The sequence below is a fragment of the Gymnoscopelus microlampas genome, assembly GCF_963454915.1.
Source record: "Gymnoscopelus microlampas genome assembly, chromosome: 10".
Lineage (NCBI taxonomy): Eukaryota > Metazoa > Chordata > Actinopteri > Myctophiformes > Myctophidae > Gymnoscopelus > Gymnoscopelus microlampas.
In genome coordinates, this window is record NC_139947.1 from 31,654,581 (window position 1) to 31,676,164 (window position 21,584).

At 41.2% G+C, this 21,584-nt stretch overlaps 1 protein-coding gene across 1 annotated transcript in view; it reads left to right on the forward strand.

The window, feature by feature from the left end:
- LOC311054184 (band 4.1-like protein 1) overlaps positions 1-21,584 on the forward strand; it is a gene marked incomplete at its 3' end in the record, with an annotated part of 65,384 nt that overhangs the window by 12,838 nt on the left and 30,962 nt on the right. Inside the window, exon 2 of the mRNA XM_084070062.1 lies at positions 21,263-21,351. Coding sequence (XP_083926188.1) covers positions 21,280-21,351 — 72 coding nt within the window. The 5' untranslated portion in view covers positions 21,263-21,279. The remainder of the gene's footprint in view (positions 1-21,262; positions 21,352-21,584) is intronic.

Sequence of the window (21,584 nt, forward strand, 5' to 3'; positions counted from 1 at the left end):
GCCAAGTTGCAGCAACCAATCGGTGGCAACGAAGCAATGACGACGCGTTCCAGACCCTTTTTTACCAAGACCGCCCCCTTTTTCCCACAAACAGAGAGTCCCTGACCAAATCACGCCCCGTTACGCCCCTTTTTCGCCTAAGCCACCTCCTCTCTTTATATAGCTCGAGAGGTTAACTCCCACATACCTCACTTGCCTTTGATCTCTCTCCATAGAGGACGGCTCGCTTCGCTTGAGCCGTCCTAAAAACACACTTTATTTTCAGGTTTCAAAATTTTGTAAGACAAGACATGCAATCAAATAGTGCAAAAAGGAATAAAAAAGACAAGAAAAAAAAGCAAAAGACAGGAAAAAACAAACAAAAAGACCACAACAGTTCACCTTATAGGAATATTGATGTACTGTCTATGTGATAACTGAAAATGGACCACAACAGTAGGGATATTCGATACCAGTAATAGAAACGGAAACATATTTACAGGATTTAAGATGAAATACAATAGAGAGGATGCAGCCAGCAATCACCAGAGATCTGGCCCGCTATCTAAATAGTCCAACCACGAGGACGGTGTTTTAATTAATAACATTTTATTATGCCGCTTGATCATAGTATGATGTCATGTTTCTTTCTGTATAAAGATAATATGGAAGGCTCCCAAATAAATACAGTAGACCCCGCTGTCTTCTTCTTTGACATTTGGCAAACAAAGAAATGATGCGTTACCTCAGTGGGTCACCACACCGCAAACCAACTGTAGTAACTGTTTGACGCAGTCTGACAATACTAACTCATTTGGAGGAAGTGTACTTCATGGGTGGTGCTAGAGGAAAGGCCATATGGGGTCACCAAATCAGTTGGTTCATTCCCTGGGAAGCATGACAGTGCACAGAAAATGCCATGACAAATCAGCTAGTAGTTTTCAAAATATCTTGTTTGGGACCAAAGTTTTGGGTGAACTGACAGACAGACAGGCTGACGGACAGACTGACGTCACCATCCTAGAATGTACTCGTTGATGAGTAGAAGTTCACTCACTATGCTGTGGCCTTGAGCTTTGGCCTATTCAAAAACATTAAAAAAGGAAAATTATTAAAATCAACAGTGCATGACAGGTCCTGGCCATATGGACAAAATAAAATATGACTATTTTTTTAACAAATAAATGCCTTGATATTGTGACGTACAGTGCCATACGTCATGTGCAGCCAAATTCTGCCCAGCTACAACTTGAAGAGCACACGTGAGGCTACTGTCAGGCTACTGTGAGGCTACTGTGAGGCTACTGTGACAAGTTGTCAAGAAGCCTGGTATTACTTTTTTAATGCACTCGACAGATGATGTGCCATGGTTCCCATAGTAACTGTATCTTAAAAAGGCATGCCTGACGGCTTTGTGTTAACTATCGTTTTGGGTGACGCCTCCGCCATTGGCCCTAAAAGGGACTGTTCTGTAGTGCCATTGCAGTGTCTGTCATTTTCTTGTTAGTGTGGTTGCCCAACAGGGCAACCAGACTATAGTACTCTACACACTTTATTTCTTTATAGATAAACTTTTTTCAGACCGCATCTCCTCCCACAGTTTTTATCCCCCAATGTTGTGCCATATGTCAAAATGACCGTCTAAATCGGGAATCGTGCGCGTGTATAGGGCTAAGAAATTGGTTGAATAGTTTAATTGATATTAATTTATTAGTGCCATTAAATGTCCCCATCCACTTTAATGGAAAAGTGAAAAAACTCAAATTCAAGTATTTTTTTCTCAGAAACCGTAAGAGCTAGAGTTATCAGATTTGGAGGGATAATTCATAATATTGTCCGAAATTATTGAAAAAAATATCACACCATTCGGCCTGATGGTGGCGCTATAACAGCCCCCTTTACGTTTTGGCCCGTAACTCTTGAACCGTAGGTCCGAAAATCAAAATTTCTTTTCACCTGGATTCCTTGGGTCACTACGCATCTCCCCATATAGGCCACGCCCATTTGCGTCAGGATAGATTTTTTGATATTGATTTATTTCTGCATTAAATTTCCCCATCCACTTTAATGTGAATTGCAAAAACTCCCATTCAAGTATTTTTTTCTCGGAAACCGTAAAGGCTACAGTTACAAAACTTGGAGGGGAGGTTAATAGTTTTTTGAAAAATAATTAAGAAAATAATCACACCAGTCGGCCACATGGTGGCGCTATAACAGCCCCCTTTACCTTTTGGCCTATAACTCTTGAACCGTAGGTCGTAAAATCAAAATTTCTTTTTCCCTGGATTCCTTGGGTCACGACGCATCTTCCCATATAGGCCACGCCCATTTGCGTCAGGATAGATTTTCCGCCATTTTGAATTTTCTTCAAAACACACTTTTTGCTCCTTTTCCTTCAATTTTTTTCCAAATCTCACACAAATCGGTACACGTGATCTATGGACCCATGCGATAAACCTTTCCAAGCGTAATTTTGATAGTCCGTACCGTCCGTCCGTAAATGGCTTCCAAAGTTAGCGGGAGGGGCCCGTTTGACCAAAAATGCCATAAATCACGAACGAAACGTCCGGTCAATCCCAAATTTGAATCACATGTCGAGGGTGGTATACTAAACCAATCCCCAAAAGCATTTCTACTTTGATCCATAGGGGGCGCCACGAATGCTCAAAATGTAACCGTTTGATGCAAAAACCTTATTTTGGGGGGATCGATCCTCTCAAAATGAAACGCAAGCGATCTCAGGAGTGACAACACAATGTAATTGGCGCAGCCTCCGACGTTATTCCTCCCGGCGTATTCCTCGAGTCCCGGCGGCCGCGACCCGCGACCGGCGTCGGCGCAACCACACTCTGCAATTTCCCCGGAATTGCGACGCGTCTAGTTACTATTGTATGAGTATTGTATAAATATATGCCTTTTCAATTCGTAACACTTGGCTAGTGAAGGCCTGGTATTGTCTGTCTGTGTGTCTCTCTTTGTGTCTGTGTGTCTGTGTGTCCAGAGCTAATCTCGAAAACGGCAGAACCGATCAGCACCTAATGCTGCCAGTAGGCCACAAAAGTACCTCCAATACAGTATGGGTTTTATACTTTTTGAAATATTTTACTTTCATTTTATAATGGAAGTCAATGGGGCTCTGATCGGCTGAAACCTTGCCCAAATTTGAAGTCATATCATAGACGACTGACGTCAGGTCACAGGCTGACCACATGGAGTCCACGATCCACATCGGAGCCATGCCGCTTCCATGTTCAATCACAAGATCCACAAGATCATTTTTTAAAACGTTTTTCCATTTGCTCAGAGAGTGGCAAGGGAATGAATGTGTTGCTGGGAGTGGGTGAGAATTTGCCTGTCATCAGGTTAATGAAATGTGACTAGCATCGGTGGTGATGCGATCGTATGGCCTACACAGTAAAATCTTCAGTGTTGATTTAACTCTTGAGAGAGTAAATGTAACCAAATGGATCTGTACAAATTGATACATTATTTTTTTAAATTATTTTAATGAATTAGCACATTAATTTTCAGTTATCACATTAATATTCCTATATTCCTATAAATGCTAAGGTGAACTGTTGTGGTCGAATACATCTCATTGTATTCAGTTAATTTAATTTAATTGTGCTACACTGGACCAATGTGCCAGGCCAGTGCTCACCCACTACACTTCACCCTACAGCTGTGACTCTTCTGTATGCTACTGTACACTGCTTGAATGCACAAGGCAATGTTATGTTCAAATACTCAGTACCGTCTCTCTGTGACCAATGTACTGAAGGCCTAGATGAGGACGTGGTGTCCTGTATGAATGTAATTTCAGTTGGTAATGTGTTTCTGAACCAATGTCACAGAACGACATTGGTTCAGAAATTGTTCAGACATTGTACATTAATGTACTTTAAAGTAATTCTGAACTTGTTGAAAAGACTTAATGGGTACTAGGCTTGTCCTCTGCATGTTGTCCTTGAATTCAGCTATTTCCCACTAGCTTGGAGCAGCTACTGTCCTCAGTTTCATAATCAAATGCTTAGTTACACATCCTAACATCACTGCCTCACTAGATGGAAATTGAATGTTATATGGCAGGGTAAAATGGCAAAGGTTAATTCCACCATTAGTTAAAATGATTAATGATCTAGAGATTCAGCTCGTAAATCAAACCACGGATACACTCACTGCACATTTTGGGAGATTCCATTATCTGGGTTGTTTGATCAGATTGCAGATTAGCTTGACACTGGCAATGCCCTTATCAGTCTGGCACACACACATTTCCTACGGTAACTTCGTGGACCAGAAGTGATAACGGACCAGACACTGAACTGCATGAAACCGTGTGCGCTTGTACGCCTTGTGCTTTTTAAGATAAAAAAAAAAGAAGCACATAAACTGTGATAAGTTGTGATAAGTTCTCAGTTTGCAATTGAAGATTTTGAACTAAACCGACTGACCAACAGAGTGGCTTATAAATACTGAAAAATATGTAGAGCAAAAAACACGCTTGGAACGGATCAGAGGCAGGGTTTGAGGCATTGTAGTGTTCACGTGTTCAGTTTACCAATCAGCTTCTGTTTGTATGGCCTGATCGATATACAGTATGAGTTTAGTCTATATACTTCATTAAAAATATCTATCATTTTATTTATGTATTTGTTTGCTTAGAGTACTAACTCTAAAAAGGAAATTCGACCACATCACACCAACCCATAAAGCATTACACTGGCTGCCCATACAGGCCAGAGCCAATTTAAAGGTGCTGCTTCTGACCTACTGTATGAAGCCTTGAACGGACTTGCACCATCCTACATGTCTCTAATAACACCATACATTCCAGGACGGTCACTACGCTCCCAAGGTGCTGGCTACCTCACAGTTACAAGGTTTAAGGAAAAAAACTGTTGGGGGCAGAGCCAATGCTCTTCCTTCAACTGTTAGAGAAGCCGACTTTGCGGAGATTTTAAATCTAGGCTTAAAACCCATCTTCTTTCCTTGAATTACGGCTCCCCCTAGTTTTATTGATTTTATTGTTGTGTCTATCTCTTCTGACCTTGCTATTTTTATACTTTGTTATAAATCTTTTGTGATTTGTATATTTATTTACAGTTGTGCACTGCCGCGTATTGATTGTTGGATCATATGTGCAGGCACATATTATACACTGTTTATTCTTTGCTTATTGTGTTTTGCTTGTACAGAGTGTACAGAGACCCCTTGGGGTGATGCTGCACTATAAATAAATAAAAACTGAACTGAACTGTAAGTCGAATGTTTTCAAATAGAAAATGTAACCAAATCTAAGTTTTTCAAATCAATATCAAGGTTTTGCAATCAGTCAAAACTCTGGTAACCTTTAGTCTATGACTCTGCAAAGTCGAGGATCGGCATCGGTCGAGAAATCTGGCATCGGTCATGCTCTAACTGTACGTAAGCATTGTCATTTCCCTCCTCTACAGTGTAAACCCCTCCCATGGGAGCACATACTTGTACTCAGTGGGCCCATGTACTGTAACATAGCGCAGCATCCCCCCTCGGGCCTGCTCTCCCTTGCTGGAGGGGATGAGCTTGCAGGCTCATTGGCTAGGCCGTCGCATCATTTATCTCTGTTGTGTCGTGACACACGCTGCAGCAGACGTAGCAGTTGTGCTACGGGGCTCTGCGTCCAAGACTGCTGAGTGCCAAAGGTTTGCAGGATGTATGTATGCGGTTTTCCCTCGACAAGGACATCCTGACATGCCCGCTTCTTCACAAACCCACCCCCTGCTCTCCAGCCCGCCAAGCCCCCAACCCCCACTCATCCCACCAGTTAGTAAGAGGGGAGAGCCAGACTTCCCGCGGCTTGATTGATGGACTGGGATTGATGGACTGGCTATTAACTCGATTAGAATAAAAGTTAATATACAGTAGCCCTGATAGGTTCATTGAGGCAGGTTCAATGACTAATGGCTAATACACCAACAGATAGACCCGGGAGATGTGAAGACTCCACTAAGTATATCATACTTATTCCAAAAATATGAAAAAGGTAGCCCCTCTTAAACTTCAAGTCAAAGGGGACATATTTTTTTGGCTCACAGCAAATCATGTTTGACCCTCTTCACTAAAATTCTGTGGGATTGAGAAAGTCATGATGCTTATTAGAGGAAATGTTCTAGAAACTGGCTCAGACCCAGAGAGAAAAGTATTGGAGGCACACACTCAGTATTTTGACCCCTATATGGACAGAATGATGACTACAGCTTAAAATGCTTTTTAGGTTAAAGGACGACTTCACCCATTTTCAACTTATCTTCATATAATTTGTCCTCACTAATGCTCATGATAATATGGCACCATTTCTGTCTACTCACTCTGTGTCTCAGAGGAGGGCTGTGGACAGTTGGCTGGACAGTAGAATCCCGCCTACCAGTGACATTAACCCAAGCTAATAGAAACTGCAGGCTTTCTATTCCTGGAAAGTTAGCATGCATTAATCAATCTAATTATATCAATCTGTGTTTGTGATATCATGTGAAACAAAAACTGATTGGTCCCTGCCTGGTGATTAGGTACTGATCTCAGCTGGGTGTTAACTCTGCCCTTGTGTTTACAGTATGGTGAGTTGTATGTGTGCTGTAAACGCTCTGATGAAGGAAAGCTCTTTGCTGAAACACGTAGGCGTTTTTTTGTGCTGTGAGCCAAACAAATATGTGGAAATGTGAGTGTTTTGTCCCCTTTGACTTGAAGTTTGAGACGTGATTCCTTTTATTATAGAATACTGTATGTTTACTGGATTTCGCATTTAGCACCAAGCCCCTTAACACTGAGAATATCACTCTTGAAGCAAAACCTCTTTTTCTAACTCCGTTAGATTAGCCTATACTGTACCTGCCAGGGCATTGTTCCCTTTTCTGCCTCGTAGCATCCAGCACTTTTAAAATAATCTTGAAAAACAGCAATATCCTGGATTCAATATGCTATTGTTGAATTAGTAACTGTGGTCTTGGCACACAGGTGTTGATACCAATGAACATGACAAGAAAGGGTTAGTAGCGATAGTGATGATGATGGTGGCAAAGTGGTGGTCCCTAATATCTGCACAGTGTTAATGTAACCAGAAGTAGGGTTATTAATCATATTAAATATTAATAATTGAAATTCTAAGTGAAATGAAAGTTTCAGTATTGCCTCCACATTGCTTCTGTCATCAAAGGCTGTCTCCGTGCCTTGAAAATCTCTCTGCAGCTTCGCTACTGTGAGGAACCCAGTGACAACCCATGCTGAGGATGCTGTTTCTGCTTAGTCATAAGTAGGGATGGGACGATCTGAAAATTACATGTCTAAATATAATTGCGATTTAAAGATATTATCGCGATAATCAAAATATGCTTCAAACTTAAAATGGCACTTTAGTTAACGTTAACCCACAGCATCCCTATTCTGGGGGGGGGAATGTTTGCCCAAAATAGCCCATCTACAAGTTCACAACGTGTTGCGTTGCAACGCGTTGTGAGCTTGTAGATCTGCTATTTTTGGTGAATTTATTTGTGTAGAGTGAAATGAGAGCATACCAAATGCGCTCTTTACAGGTCCGTTTTATCGAGTATAGAGAGTTTAAGTAGTACTGAATTTGCAGCTCAACAAAAGCTAATTCACCCACATATGAGGACAATTTCACGAAAAAGTTTAATCTCTACGATTATTGAGGAACGATTACGATCACGATAAACGTTAATAACGATTATAGTCCCATCCCTAGTCATAAGGTAGATTAACATATAAAAAAGTGCCCAAAAGGCATTTATAGGCTGCATGCACAGTAAAAACCTCAGTATTTATTCAACTCCAAAAGTATAACCCAAATGGACCCTTACAGGTACTGTATATTTGAGTAAACTTTTACACTTTCACAGTTGAACTAAACACCGCCCTCCTATGACGAGGATAGTTTTTCCCTTGGTGTAAAAGGAGTGGTGCGTAGACAGTGGCAATGTTATCCATAATCGATTGCAATCTTATCTCCTGAGAATAGAGAGATGGTTCTCTCGTTGTAGAGCATGCCATTTTTGCTTGCAATGTGTCCCTTTTCTCTACTTCTCAGACGTCTCCATAAATACATACCCCTCAAAATGCCAGGTAATATTATAAGCAAATTGCTCTGTGCAGCATAATATAACAAAAGTAGAACATAAACTTCATGGACCTCTCAAAACAATACTATAAAGGGCTTTTTCAGCAATAATAAAAAATATATAGCCTATTAAAAAAATAGAAACCATACATGAAAAAACATTAATAATAAAAACAGGAAAATACAATAGCTAAGATATATATATATATATATATATATATATATATATATATATATATATATATATATATATATATATATATATATATATATATATATATATATATATATATATTATTTTTTTTCCTGTTTTTATTACATAAAAATATATATAATTATATCATTTCTTATTGTAGAAGTGAAAGCCCAAATTAAGTCTCTTATTTTGACAGTTTAGGCTTCTCTGGTAGGTAATGGTATTTCAAAGCCTGCCCTGCTCTGATCACCTTTAAAGGGGGACAACTAACCAAAACACTTTTTTAGTTGTTAATCTATCTACAAATGAACAGAATCTCTATCAGAGGAAACGTCATCAGTTATTATCCAAAATGCTCATGCCCCCACTACGCCATTATTCTGTGGCAAAAGTCCCACTGCACCCCCCTCCACTTTTTGACTCTCAAACTAGTGATGGGGGGGGTGGAACTGGGGTTTTGTGATCCTTTTCATAAATTATTTCAAACAAATTGTGAGCAGAGCCCTAAGAGCAATATTGAACCTCCAAATCTAACCATTTAAACAACCGCAGGGCATCCCAGTTTCTTTATCAAACATCGTATGAATAGATTCAAGTTTGAATTATACCCCTTTCAGACTGAATCTGCTGTATCAATGGATTTAATGGTGATTGGCGAATGTGGGAATGGATATCAAGTTAGGTTGAAAATAGGATGGCCAGCTGGCAGCATAGATACGTTGGGGAGAATGGTGTGTTCCCTGCAACAACAGAAACAGATCTATCAGCCAAGTGACATCAGTCACATTTCAGCACCGTAGAAACTCATTTGTGAGAGTTTTGGACAGAATTGCATGGTCAAAGTACTTATTTGTTTTTACCACTTAAACCCTCTATACTTAGTAACCTTGACCGGGGTTGGCTCTGTCGGTTCTTTGCCAAAAATAGCCGAGCTACACGCTCACAACGCATTGTAGATGAGCTTGTAGCTGAGCTTGTATTTTTGGCGAATGTTCCTCCTAGAATAAGGATGCTAGGGTTGAAGTGGAGGCCAGTCTCAGAGCTGTGGATATCGCTAAAATCTGAGATTACTCAGAAAGATGTAGACGTGGATAATATTAATAAATGCAGTTTTTATTGCAGTATAATACATAACAAAAGTAAAACAAACTTTGTGGACCTTTCAAAACAATATTTTAAAGAGGCCTTTCAGTAATAAAACCAAAATGTACTGAAGCATGTGAAGTTTAGCACCTAATATTTTTTCCTTTTTTTTTTACAACTTGGGTCCAGATGCTGGCGGTTTTCCTTTCATCTGCCTTGCTCTGCTATGGCGTGATTCGGAGATGTCACATTTGATGAATTCCTCCTGCCTCCCTGTCCAGCTGATGAAGGATAGGTCTGTAGGCAAGTGAGACCCACCCCAACATGTATCACTTTTTTGTCCCCTTAAAATGGCAGAGTCTGGTGTTTGGAGGATGGCATGAAGACGAATAGGCACAGACAGGCTATGTTGAATGGTGCATCATAGCCATCATTCTGCCCCGAAATGATTCCCCATCATTTCCATTGTAATCTGGCAATATATCTTAAGCAGCCAGCTGCTGTTGATGAGGCTTTTCAAAGTGCATTACATTGTTTGCCTCTTCCCTCGCTGTTTTGCTTGGGAAGGAGTTGATGTTCTGCAGTCTGACTTCGTTCCACTTCAGTGAATACGGCTTCAAAGTAGTGCTGTTGGTGCAGGCATGCAGTACATCTGAAGGGTTTGATGCTCTCAATAATTATATGTGGGCCGAGTCTGATACTGAAGGTGGAGACAGGCCTTGTCCAGCAATAGATGGACAAAGCCAGGCTGATCAAGCTATGATTGTTTTTCACTGAGAGGAGTCGGTGATACTGACGTGTGTGTGTGTGTGTGTGTGTGTGTGTGTGTGTGTGTGTGTGTGTGTGTGTGTGTGTGTGTGTGTGTGTGTGTGTGTGTGTGTGTGTGTGTGTGTGTGTGTGTGTGTGTGTGTGTGTGTGTGTGTGTGTGTGTGTGTGTGTGAGAGAGAGTGTGAGTGATTTCAGTACTGAGTTTTGCTTATCCGTGTGTGTGTGTGTGATTTCAGTACTGAGTTTTGCTTATCCGTATACTTGTCATAAAGGATTTTCAATATCTGTCTTCTGCCAGAAGGAGCTGATCTTGTTGACTTGTGTTTTGTCACACGTATCAATAGACAGTGCATGCCATGGAAATAAATTACATCCAGTTGCTTTGAAGATGCTATGGATTCATAGAGACATTTTAACACTGACTGCACATCAGGGATGTTAGCTGAATCAGTATAATTTTAAAAGTGCAACTCACATAAAGTGCACAAAAGAAGGAAAACCACTGTAATAAGTAATGTTGTAAGGACACATTTTTAGATTTTCAGTTTTCAACACAATGTAGGTATTTACACATTGATTAAAATATTAAAATATAAAAAAAAAACAGGAAAATACAATAGCTAAGAGACAAAATATATTTAATTTCTTATTATAGAAGTGAAAGCCCAAATTATTCTCTTATTTAGTCTCTTATTTTGACAGTTTAAGCTTCTCTGGTAGGTAATAGGATAAATAGGATAAGATAATAGGATAAAAGATAATACAATAACATGGGTGAAGGACACATTTTTAGATTTTCAGTTTTCAATACAATGTAGGTTTACCCAGTCCTGCTCTCAGTTCAGACGATAACATTAAGTCACTGCCCTTTCCTATCCTTTAAGAACTGGTGCTGCTCGTACAAAGCAAATGGATAAACATGGGTATTGCAATATTCTCTTTTTAGTCAAAGGTGATATGGCATAAATCTGTTTCTCACAAGCGGTCTTCTAATTAAAAGTGAGTTTGAATAGCCGACACCCGCTAAACAGTTTTGAGTGTATGAGGTAGGCATATAAAGAATGCAGTTGCGGTTTCCACAGATTTATGGTTCCTAATAATTGAGCATTTAGAATCTCATCATGTGTTGGTGTTGGTGCATGCATAAAAGCTGCAGTGCAGGACCAGTTGCTCACTTAATGCAGCTCGACTCAAATTCTATTCAATCAGTAGTCTAAACGGGTGTGTGTAAACAATGAGAACAGGTCTGCAGAGCCTCCAAAGTTTATCCATCGATATTGCATTGACCTCCGTCTCTCTGTTGTCTAATACAATTAGTCATTTGTTAGACTTTGGGCTCAATGCCACCTTTAGTTGTTTACCGTTGTCATCAGGCCAGAAACGCATTCAGAAGACACATTTTGTTAAAGTGAAGTGCTTCAGCAACAATCAATTTGAAAGTGTTGTCTTGTGCAGTTCATTACAGGCCTGTGATGCACAATAGCAAAAGCCCATCCCAGGTCAGAGCTAGCTTTAGCTTAGCTTTATGAACCTGCAGTACAAAGTACCAGAATGTAGATTACCGGCACGTCTCCTTAACAGAGTGGGCCAAGAACACAGGTAATGCCAGTACTATCACTGGTGACCAAGCTATGCAGTCAAATCCACAGTGTTCATTTATCTCGGAGAGTGTACATGTAACCAAATGGGTCCATTTGGTTACTTTGTGTGAGGGCAGGGTGGTGTACAACATCTAAAGGCTTAACCCATTAAGACCTGGAACGCATCTGTGTCATTTTTAGATTTGAGCTAAAAAGCATTATTTTACACTTTGGCTATTCAAAAATAGCAGATATACAAGCTCATAGCGTGGCACCGAGTGCCGTGCTACGAGCTTGTAGATCTGCTATTTTTGAAAAATCAAGAACATTTGTGCAAATCGTTGACTGATTTTTTTTTAAGCGAACATTTGTAACTCATATATGCTTCTGGGGGTCCCTGGAACAAAATATTTTGAAATGGGGGTCCGCGGCCAAATACATGTAATTTGTCAATTAATGTCAAGGGTCCTTGACATGAAAAAGTTTGAGCAACACTATAGAAACATAAGTCTTTTCAGAAAAAAGTTGGATTTAGAAGACATTTGTAGAATCGGTCTCAGGTTGGGTTAAGGGTGGAAGTGACTATCTATCGCTTATCTGTTTGATATAAATGATATCTCCATAAACTAATCTATCTGGTTATGAACTTGGAAATGCTTTCATTTGTATGACAGTTTAAACTCATCATCATAAAATGCCAAACAAGCCACCCATTTATAGACTGCTATGCTGCCTGGTGACATTCTGGTTGGCTATGAATCAGAAGTTCTAGTATCAGACCAGTCAGTGTCTGATTTTAATTAGATACATAAGCACCATATCTATAAATAATTATTATCTCTACTGCTCTTAATGAATAATAGGCACGCGATTGAAAGTTCTTATCCAATTAAGGATTATTTTTGATGGAAGGAATGAATCTTTCATATTGTGCTGCAAAGTATGGCTTTATTAGTAAGAAGTACCACAATATGATCCTCAAAATACAATGCAGTGGTAAATTAGCCAGTTGTTCTAGTAAATCTGCTCTGAAACAACATTCATTATTGGCACTGAGAGCAGCATTTCTTTTTTTACGATTTATTTTTGGCTTTTTATGCTTTATTTCACATACAGTAGATACAGTGAGAGACAGTAAAGGTGGGAGAAAGTGGGGCTGACATGCAGGAAAGCGCCTGGGGTCAGATTTGAACTTGGTACAGGTGCAAGATAGCCTTATTCATATGGTATGCGCCCTTACTCGGTGAGTCACCGGGGTGCCCCCAACTTTTTACCTTTTTATTTTTTATTTTTTCCTCTTTTCATTGGCAGTTCCCACCATATGTACTGTGGTCCCTGTTGGTGCCAACACCTACTGTTGGTCTGTGGATAGAGTAGACCACCACATGCTTCGGCCACTTCTTTCCACCTGACAGTGAGGACTTTCACTGGGCTAGCATAACACATGCAGAGGTTCAGTCTGTCTCTCCCAGTTCCCCTTCCCACTGAACAGGCACCCTGCCCAACCAGTCGCTAGTGCAGCGACAAGGACACAATCGCCTGCCAATGTGTGCCAAATGAGCACTGCCAAATGTGTTCGTTGGAGCTCCCGGCCAAGCCAGAAGCACCACTGCTGGGAAGCGAACCCGGGCTTCAGCGGAGGTGGTGAGTGGCGAGTGTTTTACCTCCACACCACACAGACACCAACAGGACATTTCTCTGCCATAAAAAGAAAAAAAAGTAGCAGATATAAGACAAAATTATTATCTTTTTGTTTTTACTGACTGGATCAGTGTCAGTATATTCTAGAGTTGAGGGATACACTAACTCCCCCCCACCCCCCACACTCACCCACTGCATCAATACTGCAATGTAGAAACACTCTGTTACAAGTAAAAGTCTGGAATTCAAAATTCACTTGCGTAAAAGTACAAAAGTATTGGTATCAAAATGTACTTAAAGGTACCAAAAGAAGAAAGCACTCATTATACAGAATCTCCCATTTCGAGTTTTCAAAATGTATAAAATCTTTTGAAAATATATAATATATCTACAAGCTCACAACGAGACGCGATGCGACGCGTTGTGAGCTTGAACGGCTTTTTTCAAATAGCCGGAATATTTATAGAGCTTAAATCTAAATCTAAAAAGTAACTAGTAACTAAAGTTTTCAAATCATTGTAGTGGAGTAAATGTACAATATTTGCGTTTGAGATGTAGTGGAGTAGAAGTAAAAGTATTGAAAATTGGAAATACTCCAGTAAAGTAAAAATACCTCAACATTTTACTGCCACCCACATACACACACACGCGTCTCACACACGTCTCACGTACGTACGCACACACACACACACACACACACACACACACACACACACACACACACACACACACACACACACACTTGTCGTATGTTCTTTCAAGTTCATCACCAAAAGGGTCTTAATCTTGTGAAGAAATGAAGCGTTGCGTTAGTTCATGCAGGACAGGAGTCACACGCCCCAGCTGTAATCAGCTGTCAGTCTGCTGGTTGAATGATGGACGGTTCGCTAAGCCCCACCCCCCAATAGCGATTGTCCAATTCGAGCTTGGAAACCGTTTGACAATGCTCTGACAATGCTCCCATTTAACCATGGAAGTCTATGTGAAGTGAACACTGTGGTGAAATGGGGGACCTGCAGCAGGTGTCCACAGTGGTTGGAGGGGGCATTTTTCATGACTTTTCCCAACTCAAAACTGCACTGACAAATGCAGGCTGCGGCCGTGTTGTCAAACACACACACACACACACACACACACACACACACACACACACACACACACACACACACACACACACACACACACACACACACACACACACTCCTCGGAGCACAGGTCTCCGCCAGGTCATGTAGGTTATTGTGGGCCAGCAGTGTTCGGAATTCGCCAATCAGGCTGGAATATGAAAATTTGTTTAATGACTACAGAGATCCTGTGTACCGATGTGTGTGATGTTTGGACAAAATCTGTAGGAGTACTGTCAAAAAAAAATTGTGTGCAAAAATTGGCCTGCTGGTGGCGCTATAACAGGCCCATGTGAATAATTTGGGGCAGAGGTTCTGCTCTGGCATCCAGGGAGTGTGTGTGCACAGTTTCGTTGCCATCAAGCCAACGGTGCCATAGATTAGCACAGACAGACGGACGGACACACAGACACATGGACACACGGACAGGGTGCAAAGCATGGTTTCGGCCATGCCTTTCGGCCTGGCGGAGACAATAACAAATCATATAAATATCAACCGTGTTGGTTACGTTGGCATGGTGCATATTATGAACTGCATGTTTAGAAACACATGTGCTGTTTAAGCCGTTTATATTTTTGAGACAGTCAGTGGTAGAGTCATATTTCTTCCTAGTGATAAACATTTGCCTGTTGGGTGCTCAGGTGGCACGGTGGTAAAGTAGCCACCAGTCTAGGGGTTCGAAGATAGAAGCTGTCAAGAGGAGACAGTAAACGACACACTCCTCCTTTATTCTCTCAAGAGGAGATCTGTACCTCACACTCCTCACTCCTCATCTCTCAGAGGAGACCTGTCCTGAACCTCATACTCCTCGTTCCTCCTCATCTCTCAGACAGATGATTACGTGTGCGTTGACCAGAACAGAAGTTAAATGGGAGTGATTGGAAAAGCCACCTGAGTTAACCCATTCAATTCGGGAACGCTGTGTCACTTAAGATTTCTTTGGCTCTTCAAAAATAGCAGATATACAAGCTCATTGTGCCGCACTATGAGCTTGTAGATCTGCTTTTTTTTTTTTTTCGTAAAAATGTGTGCAAATCTTTGAATATATATACTGTATATATATACATTTTTAACTCAACTTTTTGCTTCTGGGGGTTCCTGGAACAAAATATTCTGAGTGGGGGTGGGGGGGGGGGGGGGGGGTCCGGGGACAAATACGCAAAGAAATCAAAAAATGACACAGATGCGTTCCCGGTCTTAATGGGTTAAAGAATTGATTATCCTGGCAGTCTTGACATATGATGTAAGTATCTGGCAGCTGATACACACCCTGATATTAGGATTCTCCTCAGGTTGGCCTGGTGATTTACTGCTGCACTCTCTGATGGCAGCTGCTCAGGGTTGATATTCACCGGTAGGAGGTTGGCATGGAGGGAGAGATTTATTATTATTATTCATTATTAGACCTTTATTTATACAGGTAAGTCCGGTTGAGATATAACATCTCTTTTTAGAGGGGGCCCTGTCCAAAATAGCAGCAATACAAAACGTTTCAACAGAATACAAATAACATAAAAACAAACATTAAAAAGCAGCCAGATGCGCTCGGGTGGCGCACTGCTAAAGTGCCTGCCCACCACCGTGGAGGTTGTGGGTTCGAATTCACCGTAGTGCATCCGGCTTTGTTGAGTGTCTACACAAACACAATTGGCCCGTGTTTGGAGGTAGGGAAGCAAGGTGGGGAGGGGGATATTTGTCCACTGCACATATTCCTACGGGCTGGGGCGGCACCTGTCAGCAGGGAGTGTTGGGCGGGAGAGGAGTAGGACGAAGGCCCTACTGGTTCTCCTGGTGGGGGCTCCTCACTGGCTGGTGAGTCAGTAGGATAGTGGGGAAGAATCAATTTGCCTGACGACTAAAATTGGGGAGAAAACGGGTAAAAAGCAAAAAAAGAAGCAACAAGATACAGTGTAACATGAACACTTAAAAGCACCTATAGAAATGATGGCAGCTTCTCAGGCTTGACATTCACAGGTGAGAGGTTGGCCTGGAATGAGAGGTGCAACTGCTAATCAAACTAATTGATTTAATTGATTATATTAAGGAAGCCATTTCAATAGATGAATTGATTTTTTTTAGAAGTGAAAATACAGAAAATAACAGATGGGCTATTTTTGCATCACACAATAAAATATAAAATAGGGCTTAAGTGGTTAATCAGACTATTCTAGCCAAATCAGAATAGTTTGAATGGATTCAGTGTGTGTGTGTGTGTGTGTGTGTGTGTGTGTGTGTGTGTGTGTGTGTGTGTGTGTGTGTGTGTGTGTGTGTGTGTGTGTGTGTGTGGGTCTTTTTTTTTAACACACTTAAAGAAAAAGTAATCATTAGAATAACTGAGTTAACTGATTAACTATAGAACATTAGCTCCTCTGTGTCCACAGTAGAGTGAAATCCTGCCATGGAAAGATGTGCCTTAGAGCAAGGCAACTGTGTACTATCTTAACTCTTTGAATACATGCGTATTTTTAGGAGGGTATGTATGTGTCTGCAAGAAGGAAAGATATACAGTATACGGAAAAACATTTCAACAGTTATTGTCCCTAGTTAATGTCCCTAAACAAAGGAGCCTTTCTTTGGGAATTATACCACATTATAGTGTAATTAACACGTAGGCTTGATATATATCAGCAGGATCAGACAAGATTGGGGTTGATTAGAAGATTACAAAAAATGATTTGGTATGAACGGTCTCTCCTGTGTTCTTGAACAGAGAGCACATTAACTTTGATTGTCACTATACTAAATCACTTGAGCTCATGAGTCTCTTTGAGGGTTCCTTGGAGGACTGGGTTGAAGCTGGTATTAAGGAGGTATTTATGCACCAAAATAGCCAGCCTTATCAGTATTCATACATCGTATAGTAGAACACACATTTTGAGTTTGTCTGACAGTAAAGCTTCTTTTTTTGCATCGTGTGTGTATGCGTTCATGTAAATGGGCTGCTTCGCTTGTCAGAGTTTGACATTTTGTCATTGCATAAAACATGAGTTAAATTAGGCAAAAAGTTGAATTTAGACCCAGTGCTCAGTCTGGTGTGGTAAAGTCTTTCTTTTGACTATTGTATCTGTGAATACAAATGAATGATGCCCGGTGGAAGGGATGCGAGTCACTGTTATGACAGCGACTCTCCTATTAAATAGATGTCACATTTTTTGGTTGACAATTAGTTATTTTCAGTGAATAACTGAAATATTTTTTTTTGTGTAAATTAGTAATGTGTGTGTGTGTGTGTGTGTGCGCGCGCAAGTACTGTACACACACTTGTGGGGCAAAATATGCACACAGGTGTAGAATTTCAGAAATAGTGTGACCTTGTGAGGAAAATGTTTACAAGAGTTACTGTATGCTTTTTAGTTGCACGCTGATGGTGTGCACTGAAAACAGCTATTTTAAGTGCGCATCAGCCATGCACAACTTAAAGGATCACTTCACCCATTTTCAACCTCACTCATGCTCTTTATAAAATGACACCATATCTGTCTAGTGTCTACTCACTCAGTGTCTCAGAGGAGGCGTGCGTGCGTGCGTGCGTGCGTGCGTGCGTGCGTGCGTGCGTGCGTGCGTGCGTGCGTGCGTGCGTGTGTGTGTGTGTGTGTGTGTGTAACATCTGTTTACTACTTGTTGGAGCCAGTTTTATGTTTTCTTTGTTTTGTTCACTTCTTTCATAATTTTTCAAATATGTCAAATATTATTTTGGAATAGATTAAGTTATTATTATTTGAAATTTAGAAGCCTCCACCTCTAATTACACCTTTTGAAATAACATTAATTTAATTTTGGAATGTGTCATGTTGATTTAGTTAGCCCACATACATTTCCTCTAGAATGTATTCCTTTCAGAATAAAAGCATCCTTTCCATGCTAATCATGAACAGTTTGTTGTATTTTTGCATTTTATTTTGAAGGGCTCATTTAGACAGGAAGTGGTGTAGCTTGTTTAAGGTGACTTTACTTGTTTTTTGGACACAATGGAAACTGTTTGGTGAGGTCAGTGAAGCATACAGTTTTTGACCCTATTTATTTATTGAGAGGTTATTTTTTGACTTTTCCAGTTTGATTATTCTTGTGGACATTTGTTATAATAAATATTTCTTCGTTGAAATACAATACCTCTCCGCACCTTTTTGTTGGAAATAAAGCGAGTCAAGACACCCCAGGCCCTCACCATGGAAATAGAGGTTTGGTCGTTAAAATGCCTCTACTACTCTTTGATTAAACTCCTTATACAGTGCAAGGTTCTCTCATCTTAAAAGCTGAGAAGTTATCCATCCCAGCCTCCTGAGCTGTAAAATCCAGAGATGTGCAATGAAAGACAGCTGGCTGTGGAGAAAATGCTTCTTCTTTGGTGTCTAATACCACAATATCCACATCGCTTATTTATAAATGCACAGCCTGCCATTATTAGGCCAAATTAATACAATGTTCCAGTCTTCCCTAATGGAGGCTTTCTGTGAACGTTTTTTTTCTTTCTGCATTTCCTATAGCCGTCCTTTATTAATCCCTTTCTTCTCATTAGCGGCATCCCTTATTTTGTGATTTTTATGTAGTATTAGAGGCTTTTAAGCCTTCAATCGACAGCTAACTATTATGATGGCAGTTTAAAGAACTGGAAAAAACACACACTTATATACTCACTGCTGTATAGTGCAGACATACAGACTATAGGCAGGGGAAAAGATAGAACGTAATTTAGTTGGAATTCCAGTTAGCCTTAAACACAAAACCATCTCACACAGAGGAAACCGTTTTCAGAGAATGCTTCTGGCTGATGGTTTGTGTCCTGAGAGGTAATGGTGATGATAGCACACAGATCCCTCCGGAGATAGTTGAGAACACTCTGAAAGGTGCCACTACATGAGAGAACCTGATATATTTGCTGTGAGGCAGTTACTACAGTGTGTTGTTGCCGAATTGGGAGTGGAGTGTGTTGTGTGCTAAATAAAAATCTACAGATGTAGAATTAGGCCAGGTTGAAGAACAGGTCGTGGACCACAGTCCATTCTGCTTTGTAGTTTGTGTTTACTGTGGTTCATGCTTGAGTCTGTTAAAACAAACGTTTTGTCTTTATAATAGACTACAATAGACAGATAATGATAATTCCATTTACAGTGATTGCTAGCTCAAAGGAGTAGTTTAAGACTTTGGATGACCTATGGACTGCGAGAAAATGAGTTCTCAGAGTTATCTTGGGAAATACAGCATTGGTAGAAGCTGGGAGAAGCTTGCACCTTTGTCCTTATGTTCTGTTTTATTGATAGTAAGCGTACAGTGACGGCTTTTATCTTGGACAAACAGAGTTCATTTTTTTTCTCAACTGCACATCCTAATCGGAATATCTGATATATTTTACGGTTTATCGGCAGCGGTGAACGCATTGCGCAAGAGTCCACGTTAGCTTGGGCTCTGAGCAGTGGTCACCTTCAAATGACAAGCCTCATCTGTCTCCATTGCTTGCTTGCTCGTCTTAGCTAGGCGTGGTATCTCCCTTTGTCTCCCTCTCTCTCTCTCTCTCTCTCTCCTGTGTGACTCCTCTCATCTTCTCCCAATCCTTGTGTCACTCCCACACTGACCTCTGGCTCTCTAATTCTGTATCTCTAATCCTGAATATTGTCATGTTTCCCTCTGCCCTCTCTTTTCCCCCAAAACCTCGCCCTCCATCTTTCCTTCTTCTCCCTGTCTACCCATCTGTCTTTCTCTCTTCCCCCACTATCCCTCCCAGTCCCTGCCTTCCCCTCTCTCTCTCTCCCTCTCTCCCTCTGTCTCTGTGTCTGCTGTCTGTCTTGTGTGGTGCTGCAGGGCTCGCTGGCTGATGTAATTCATGCTATCTCCTCTGCTAGTGTGAGAGAGGCTCCTGAAGCCAACGCTCTTCATGCAGAGTGCTCCTGTGGGAGGCTGTGAGCCAGAACTGACTGGCTGTCTCTCCCTGGCCTATACTCTCTCTCTCACTCGTTCACTCACTGATTCTGTTTTCTGTCTTACACGCTCTCTCTCTCTCTCTCTCTCTCTCTCTCTCTCTCTCTCTCTCTCTCTCTCTCTCTCTCTCTCTCTCTCTCTCTCTCTCTCTCTCTCTCTCTCTCTCTCTCTCTCTCTCTCTCTCTCTCTCTCTCTCTCTCTCTCTCTCTCTCTCTCTCTCTCTCTCTCTCTCTCTCTCTCTCTCTCTCTCTCTCTCTCTCTCTCTCTCTCTCTCTCTCTCTCTCTCTCTCTGTGTGAAAAGGCTCATAGCGTAAATCACTGGTTCTCAACGTCCAGTCCGGGGACCACCATGGGGAACATGGTGGTCCGCAACATGCAGGTCCGCAACTCTCAGAGTTAAATTAACACAGAGGATTTTAGTTCTGTGTAGATTGGGGTCACAAAGATAAAAATGTGCATCAAATGGGGGTCCGTGGCATAATGCATATCAATCTGGGGTTTGTTGAAATAAAAACATTTAAAAAAGGTTTGAGAATCACTGGTGTAAATGAAGCTAAACGAACTGAAAGGACCACATCATGCCTGTCTGTAGCAAAGGTGGACTGGATGTGGCGTAGGGAATTTCCTCCTCAGGGTTGTAAGCAGAACCACTGAGTGAATATTTTCATTATTTTTTTCATTTATCGCATAGGTTAGCAGTGATCTGATAACAACTCTTATTACAAAGAGAAGATCTGTCACAGAGGTTCTTCGTAGGCAAATTCAATCTGTCAGCCCTGGCAAGCACTCCAGGTCGGACCTTGGAACCGCAGCAGAACGTTTCGATGGTGACTGACTGACTGACTGTGTTTATGTACGGTTGCAGGATCACAAGCCATCTCTATGACAACAGAGGCGGCTTCGGCTGGGGAATTGAAGAGTGCGATGGAGGGTGACGCCAGGAAGACCAATCAGGTGGGAGCGATGTCGAACCAGCAGCAGCTGTAGATCATTTTACACCGCCTCCCTCAATCACTCGAGGGGGGCTTCCGCCTTGCTGTTTGATATGCAAGACTGCAAACCTCACCCGCTATGCCAGTAACTTAACATCTTAACACATCTCTCTCTCACACACACACACACACACACACACACACACACACACAACATAGTGCCTTTGATAGGCGCTATGAGATGATTAGAGACAT